This window comes from Atta cephalotes (genome assembly GCF_000143395.1).
Source record: "Atta cephalotes unplaced genomic scaffold scaffold00018, whole genome shotgun sequence".
In the NCBI taxonomy this organism is placed as follows: domain Eukaryota; kingdom Metazoa; phylum Arthropoda; class Insecta; order Hymenoptera; family Formicidae; genus Atta; species Atta cephalotes.
The window spans coordinates 3,827,643-3,836,305 of record NW_012130082.1 but is presented as its reverse complement, the minus strand read 5'-3'; the positions used below and the strand labels follow the sequence as shown (position 1 = coordinate 3,836,305).

The window sequence follows — 8,663 nt, the reverse complement described above, 5'->3', positions numbered from 1 at the left end:
AAACAACTTTATGAATACTTGAATTTCAAATCGCCATTCCGAAACTTTGCTTTAATTTTTTCCGATTGGTCGAATCGATTTCCAACATGCAATTTCTAACACTAGTTTGATACGGGCATTGCGGATACGGGATTTGCGGAGTGGCTTTACTGTCTTCGTGAGTGATTTCACAGCTGTTGAGCATCATGACATTGCAGCAACGGGCTTGCGGTCTTGTGATTTTTCGCCGATTTCAAGGTACTATTCAATACCTGCTAATGCAAACATCGTACGGAGAACATCACTGGACACCGCCTAAAGGTTAGTATGCTTTTATATCGATAATTGAACGTTATTTTTAATTTATTAGACTCAGTTACATTAATATAAGATTAACTTTAATCTTCGTTTGCTTTACTTATGCTTTTCTAATTCATAAAATTAGAAAAAGAAAAAAGTAAATTTAATTGCGATTAAAGTTAATTTTACGCAACAATCTTAGCCTTAGCGAACAATCGGATTAAGGTTTCGTTCATATCGTGCGATTAAGTTTATGGGGAACGTGTGATTAGAGAATTTGGTCATTCTCGCACTACACTGAATTACACATTAAAGACTAGTCTATATAAAATATTTAAATGCAATGGCATAACTTATTCAATTTTCGATAATGAAATAATACATGTATATTCTGTTATATAACGTGACAATAGTTGCGTTCAGTAGATTCAACATTGAGTAAATGCTCGTTGCTACTGATGTATTCTTCTAGATCTGAAAATTCTGATTGGATCTAAAAGAATATATCAATAACAGCGAGTATTCACTCAATTGTTGAATCTGCTAAATATCATTATTGAATATTTAATCGCGCGACTGTATAATAAAAGAACAATTATGTAAATGTAAGTGTATACATATATAAAATTATATATATCTTATATAATTATACATTATCTTATAAAATTATACATATTGTCTTTACATTCCATAATTTGTGGATGTAGCAATTGTGGAGGTGGATTCGCTCCATATCAATTTTTGAACGACTTCATCAACAGCATTGATATTGTGATACTTACTTCACAAAATTTTATAAAAATAATGTTAGTGTTGATAGTATACAGTAGAGGCTTTCAGAGTGTCACATGAAAAAAGCTTCAATGATCGCTTTCAGGTTTTTCTTTGATATAATATAAGTGACCGAATTCATTATATTGAAGTTTCTTTTTAAATTCTAATATTATTGACAAAAGAAAATGAAAAATTTGTAAATATTTTTATATTTTTTCTTTTATTACTTGTGAATTTAAATTGAATAAAATATAACAAAAGATTAAAGATTACTTTTTTCTAATTTAAAAAAATTCCTGTAAAAATTTTGTACTAAAAAAGATTACTCGGCTTGATAGTCACTGTGTTGCTCGGTGTCTTAGGTCACGTTGATCTGGATGAATCTGATATGGAGACGGCTTTGCGCGAGACTCAAGAAGAAGCTGGATTTGTATCAAATGATTTGAAAATCTTCGAGGACGTGAGGCACGAAATGTCGTATAAAGTGAAGGGAAAGCCAAAAATCGTTATCTATTGGTTGGCGGAGCTGCTTAATCTGGACAAGCCTGTGAGATTGTCGAATGAACATCAAGCATTTGACTGGCTCCCGCTGCGCGAGGCGTGTGATCGCGCAAAATACGACGAGATGCGGAAAGCACTCAACGAGTTTGATAATTATGTATCGCGAAATCTTTCGTAGGTTTTGTTCCGGGAGAGATATATTTTTATGCTTGTCTCTACTAATATAGGTTTAATTAATTAATCTTGATTTAACTTATTTTTTATCTTTTTTTTAAATCGAAGAATTAGAAATATAGGATATAGAGAATTAATCAAACTGGGATTAAAGTTAATCTATATTGTATATATATATACAAATGAACATTACTCCGTTATTTCTAAAATAATAAATTCGATTGGACACATTCAATGTGTACTGACATGTTTACGTTGTCGTACACAACTGACGTAAACATATTTTTATATTTAATATAAATATAAATATAGAACAAGTCAAAAAAATCAAAACAGTGAAATTCTAAATAATGACTGCGTTAAGCAAAATACAACAGTTTTGCAATCGTTTTATGATTGTTGCTGCTGAGTTAGGATCATTCCTCTAGATCTAAAAGTATAATCCAATCAGCGCGAAGAAAACTTTCAACTGTTGCAAAATAAACATTCTGTTAAATGCAGCCATTATGTTATGGTTCTGTTAAGTAAAATATATAATATGTACATTATAATTCGAAATATTTGTATTTTACTTCTACACTCAAATTAAATTACTTTTAATATGTCTCAGTGCGGAATAGTACGTCTAATCTAATTTAAAAATAATATAAATTCGTAAATACGTGTTCCATGAAAACAAATCTTTCGATTTGAAATTATAAATATAGCGTTGTCGACATATCATATAATCTGTTCGCATATTGCTTGATTCTTTAAAAAGTTAAATACTTTTACACTTAAAATGAGCTAAATATATATTTATCGAGTATTGAAGAGGAAGAATACGAAGATACTGAGCGCAAAAGTGCAAGAAATGTGAACAGACTTAAGGCCGGTCTTACCAACTTCGGTTAACTTAATCGATTGATTGTTACGTTAGAACTGACCAATTGCATTTGTTGTTCAGCAAAATTGACCAATCACGGTTGACATCGACTCCGATTAGGTTAATCAAAGTTGATGAGCCTTCTTACTGTCTGTTAAAAGTCGTAGTATACAAAAACAATTAGTGATTTTTTAGTTGTTCGCAGAAAAACACATATAACTTGAATTAATCGCGGTTGAAGATTATTGAAAACGTAAAGTTGTAATTTTAAAATTCTGTGATTGATCAATTTGTTTAATCGCGTTTACCAAGTAGCACGCAGCGTTTACAAAGCGTTAACAAAGCGCTACAAAAGCGCATTTGTATAATTTTTTTAGTGCTTTGCTATTTATTTATATAATTCTTTTATTAAGGTCGATTTGCCAGAAGTTTAAGTGATAATCATGGATAACATTGTACGAAATTCACGATCTTTTCTCAAGTATTGGTATTTTCGATACACTCTCGTTACTGAGTTATATATGGTAGAAGACTGGGAAAGGAATTTTATCAGTATCCTTTTTACACGGCTTATTATATAATAATTTTTAGATTTATCCCAATTAAAACATATATCGATATCAGTTAAATCGAGTTCTGTGCATAATATAGTAATCGCATAAATAACATAATAATCTTTACGATGCAAGTATAATAGAAAGTATAGATTATATAATATAATATCAAATCTTATAATTATGCATGTAAGTTATATCTATCGCTTGTAATCCTTCGTACAAAAGAAATCTCCATATTTTTCTTACATTAATATAAACAGACATTTTTCTTATAGCCCTGTTCTTTTTCTTCTTTCTCTTCAATTACAAAGTAATGTTGCCAGTCACGCAATACATTTTAGGACATTGATTGTTTGTTCCTGCAACTTATAAAAATTATATTGTTTCAACATTCCAATGGATTTCATTTATAAAACAAGACTATATTTATTCATGTGAAATATACTAAAAATATAAATTTTGAAGAATAATAGTGGTATTAAATTTATCATGAAGTTTAAATATATTATACATCTGCATGCATAGGTACAAGAATCCAGTATTAAAATAAGAACCAAGAGATAAGACTAAGATATTGAGATATTTATTTTATTTCGAACAATTTAAAATTATATTGAAATATTTCTTTCTTGTTTTATTATGTTAATATATATCAAATATGGAAATATTTAAACCTGTCAAAATCATATTTTTAATAAATTAAAAAAATTTATAACGTAGAATAATTTCTTATGATAGTTTAAAGCCTCTTCTACAATATGCTCTTTGTTTCCTATTTCTTCTTTTTTACATCTTTTTTCTCGCCTTTATGACTGTTTTAACAATAGTTGTATTTCTTGCTACTATTTCCTGTTTCTTCCAAAGTTCGTTCACTTTTATTTCAGGTGACAGAAAACAAAAATTTAGATAAGAAGTAAAAAAATAAGATGTAAAAAATAGCAAAAAACAAGAAATAGGAAACAAAAATATATTAAATAGGTTTAAGACTTTTCTATGTTTTCAAAAAAACATTACACAAACTATATGACAGTTAAAAAAATTGTTTTTCGTAAGCTTTGATCATTATATAGATCTTTTCTAAAAATGTCTATATAATCTCGATATTAGGATTAGAGATAAGTAAAATATATACACATAATAAATATTAAATTTTTATTTTTTAATACGAAGTTCATTATACGAATAACCATTAACCAATACTTTTAACAATTTCTATAATATTATATATTTTGCAAATTTATCAATATTCAATAATTTGCATTGTTGCTCCAAATTCAATTCACTGCATCTGATATTCACTCCATATGTTGAAATTTAAAGAATTTACACAAATTATAGATTTTCGTATCTGGCAATGAGAAACATCAACACAGACAGCTTTTATCTAATAATATTTAACATTATAAATAGGCACAATAGGAGTAATATGAACCAGATTTTGCAGACTCTCCTACTTTCTCTCACTCTCTTTCTTTTTTTTTTAATAATTTCAGCTACATAAATAGGTTAAATTTGATGGCATAGTTTCATAAGAATAAAAATTAAATTGCCACGCCTTTCAGACGTTAAGTTTTGGTATTGATCTATAAAAATTATCAGAATACAAACTGCGTGTTCCCGTAACTTTAATTAAGATTAAATTATACATATTCAAAATAATGATTAAAAGATAATATAGTTAGGAATAAAATAAAGAAATAAGTATAGTAGTAACAATAAGAACAATAGCAATAATAGAAGTTTACATAATACACGATTTTGCAATATACTGTGCGAGTGTATGAAACACTGCCTTCCTGATGTATTTACATAGAAGATTACTAGACCTCACCAAATGAACATAGACACTTGTCGCGCTCGAAATTGCACAAGTCCTATTTTTCCTCTTTTCATTTTTTTTAATTATACTACGCCATCTCCCCCAGTATCTAGTATCGCTTAAGACGAATACAATTCTTTTATTGCTAATATTGCAATGATATTTTGTATAACTGTGTGTCAGAGTGATGATATTCCTGATATTACAATATTATATGCATGTACCGTTCGTATTTGATACGGCAGTACAACTCTGTAAATATAGGTAAAGAAACATAATTATGCAACATATAATAAAATTCTATCGAATATTAATACGAAGAGATTCATATCGGTAAACATGATATGGATCTACAGTCCGTGTGTGAATCATTTTCTGTGTCTAATCGTCTGACTCGTACTCTCTGTTTATAGTGATACTCTTTGAGATAGCTCTTAAGTGTCTTTGGCAACTGCAGCTTATTTATGCCATCGTATGTCGTTCGCGTGGTTATCACCGCTCTGCACAGGTGCTGTAGCGGAAATGCGAAATTCCGATGTAACGGGATAGTGAGCATAGGCTCGAAAAACATACAACATGAAGGATCCTTATAATGTTCGATTAAACCGCATACCTGTAAAGATATATATATATAAATCATGATTATATCGTGTTTATCGATTATTGAAATGAAATGCAAATAAATGTGAACAAATATACATATACGTACTGTTTCAGAAGCATAAACTCCTGGATCATGTGAATCAAAACTAAACTTATGATTCCATTGCTCAATTCGGGCATGTAACGAGCGTCCATATTTACGGAAACTCACGGAAAACAAAAATTCTTCTTGCGCGGAATCTCGCAGCAAGAAAGTACCCTCTTGCTTGCCTTCCAATAAACGTTCCGCTTCGTAACGATCCATCTTACCCCAATAAAAAGAGCAGGCTGTAATCGACCTTAAGTCCGGTACCAGACAATGGACATAATCGACCTGTATTACAAAACAGCAAAATAGTGAATATATAACATGAAATTATAAATGTATACTAATATTTTAGAAATTGAATATGCATGACAGAAAAATGTATGTCATATTAATTTATGTACTACCATCATTTTTAATTCAGACTGGTTGTAATGGTTGTAATAAAATGAAATTCTTTTTTCGTTTTAAGAATCAAATAATTTAAATTATAAGTTAATTTTTGTCTGATGTTGATTTCTGCATTTTTTATATCCCAATCTGTATTCTTCTTATTCTGGTAAAATTTTATATGTATACTTATATTTGTTATAATTTTTATTTTTTTAGCATATAAATTGATTTCATGAAGAATCGATAGAATTTATGATTTTGTATATAAATGTTAAATAAATATAAATTTGAATAAAAAAGGACTTACCTGTGTGTGTGCAGGTCTTTCGATATTTGGAATTAATGTAAAGTCGATTTGGGATAAGGCTGTAAGAGCGGCAGCTTGAATACCGGCATGTGCTTGGAACAATGCCGCTAAACTGTCCACCGTTATTCCATTGGGATGAACTTGTATACCCGTAGGATAATTAGGCCTATAACCGGGAGGAGGCTCAACACCTTCCTCCATCTCTCGTGCGCGTTGCATTCGAGCACGTTCGTCACAATCCTTTAAAAACAAAAAAAATAGATATAGTAAAATCAAATTTTCATAAATTTCTAAAAAAAATTTTAAAAATTGCTATATACTTTATTGATACGTACTTCCATGGGAAATTCTTCGGGGTTAAATCGCGATAAATCAATTACGGGACTCGGTGGCAAAGGCCCGAGAACGGGACTTTGTGGAGCGGATCGACTATTAAACACAATACCCGCACCCATAGGATGCTCCTCTGTTCTCCTATAACCGGTACATATACAATCCGAGTTACCATTACCTTGGCCGGGAATAATGTCAGTATTTTTTGAGCTTTTGCTCTTGGCGCAATTAAATTTCAATACCCAGTTGCTACGTTTCTTTTTCGATGATAAAACGTGATTACATATTGGGCTTTGATCTTTGTTGCGCTGTTTATCTAATGTAAACAAACAAGTTTGAGTTATCGTTGTACAAATTACAATATATACATGAGAAAATTAATTTAATACATATACTTTTTCTCTTCCCAAATGACAAAGTTTTAGAGGATCTTCTTAAAGGTGGATTTACAGGACTATCTTCAGAACTGCTACTACTGTTGCTACCACCAGAACTACTACAACATGCTTCCTGCTGTTGTCTAAATGATGGCTCGCTTGTAACATTACCATTGTTACAAACTTGCTTTGTATCCTGAGTTTCAACAGGTTGACTATACAAAGATTCAAATCTAGAATTATGGTTGTCTACATCTAAGTTTAAACGGTCGTTGTCCAAATTCCCTTCTAATTTACATTCTGGTCTATTCGGCAGTATATTAGGGTTCGTTACAGGTACATTGCCATTAGTCTCGTTATCGGGCAAACTTTCATTGCCATCTCGATTCACCATATCCAAGGGCAATGGGTGGCTGAGCGCGTTAGCGCATATCTCAGTAGGCTGTCTTTCACCATCCATTCTAAAGAAGTCTCTGAGACTAGCAAAGTGCTGTCCCATTATTAATTTGCATGGCAGGCATTTTATTGCCTTAATGATCCCTTGTCTACACCATGATTGTAAAAACTATACAAGATATACATTGGAATTTTTAATTCGGCATGACACAACTCCGACTTTTCACAAGTTTTATATCCACCTATACGCCACATGGAGGATCTTACGTCAGAGAATGCAATAAGTCTGTCGCATGTTCACCTATATGAATAATAAAAATTACTGTGTAACGTGTCTACTATATAGATAAATACTTATTCATGAAAATTTATAGTTTTAATATGTAACAGATATCTATATATGTATTCAAATAAATGATTCATGCTTTTTAGTATTAAAATGAATTCAGGAATAAAGACATATATTGATATATTCTCGTTGTATTATTGAGTCAAGCACAGATACTGTATCATGCGTGATAATCGTGAACGAAAAACGATACCTCAAATGAAAAAATGACAGGCCGAGTCTTATAGATTCACTCATAGTAACGCACATATATGCACGCACACATACATACGTGTATTACATTACTACTTATCGATAGTGACTTGTTTCACGTACAGATGTCATTATTGAAAAAAAAGAGATGATATCATTCTTTCGACAAATATCTCCTGACAGTCGGAGCAAGTCGGAGCACGTTTAAAACGAGTTACGCACGGGATAAGCAGACGATTAGCAGGATGTGCTGAGCGAACGCACTGTTGGCTTTTACATCACGACGATATTATCGCTAGAAATATCACGGAAATTATGCTTCCCACCACAACGTAACTCTTCGTCGATTACAGTCAATCATCAGGCTCAGGCGGCTCAGGCAACTAAAATTGTCAAAACACGTCCCGACGAATCATCAGCCATTTTCCCCAATTCCGATAAGTCATGAGATACACACATGCATCATAGAGTATCGACCCATTGAAAAAATTGTGATCGTTCAAATCTTAAACCTGGAGAATCAATTGTGTATTTTGAAACGAGATGAAGACTATTCATAGTCAAATCTTTCAAGACTGTCTTAAGTAATGTTTTAAGACGCTAATGCAGCCTTCTGATTGGTTTGTGACTTCTTAAGACCGAACTTAAGATGGTCTTGA

General features: G+C 31.3%; 2 protein-coding genes across 2 annotated transcripts; one reads left to right on the top strand and one right to left on the bottom strand.

Annotated features, from left to right (window-relative positions):
* Positions 1-185: 185 nt before the first annotated feature.
* On the top strand, positions 186-1,732 carry LOC105618775 (bis(5'-nucleosyl)-tetraphosphatase [asymmetrical]). The gene is made up of 2 exons (XM_012200306.1): positions 186-300; positions 1,416-1,732. Exons 1-2 carry the CDS (start codon positions 186-188, stop codon positions 1,730-1,732), a joined length of 432 nt encoding a protein of 143 aa, XP_012055696.1.
* A 3,562-nt stretch (positions 1,733-5,294) lies between these two features.
* On the bottom strand, positions 5,295-7,566 carry LOC105618774. The gene is made up of 5 exons (XM_012200305.1): positions 7,086-7,566; positions 6,693-7,006; positions 6,358-6,597; positions 5,679-5,945; positions 5,295-5,582 (listed from the first exon to the last, which is right to left on the bottom strand). The coding sequence occupies exons 1-5, from the start codon at positions 7,564-7,566 to the stop codon at positions 5,295-5,297; spliced, it is 1,590 nt and encodes a 529-aa protein (XP_012055695.1).
* Between the last annotated feature and the right edge of the window lie 1,097 nt (positions 7,567-8,663).

Coding starts and splice junctions, on each gene's coding strand:
- LOC105618775 (XM_012200306.1), top strand. CDS start 186: ATGACATTGCAGCAACGGGCTTGCGGTCTTGTGATTTTTCGCCGATTT. Junction 301..1,415: donor TCACTGGACACCGCCTAAAG/GTTAGTATGCTT, acceptor TCGGTGTCTTAG/GTCACGTTGATCTGGATGAA.
- LOC105618774 (XM_012200305.1), bottom strand. CDS start 7,566: ATGGGACAGCACTTTGCTAGTCTCAGAGACTTCTTTAGAATGGATGGT. Junction 6,598..6,692: donor CCGAAGAATTTCCCATGGAA/GTACGTATCAAT, acceptor TTGTTTTTAAAG/GATTGTGACGAACGTGCTCG. Junction 5,583..5,678: donor GAGTTTATGCTTCTGAAACA/GTACGTATATGT, acceptor ATATCTTTACAG/GTATGCGGTTTAATCGAACA.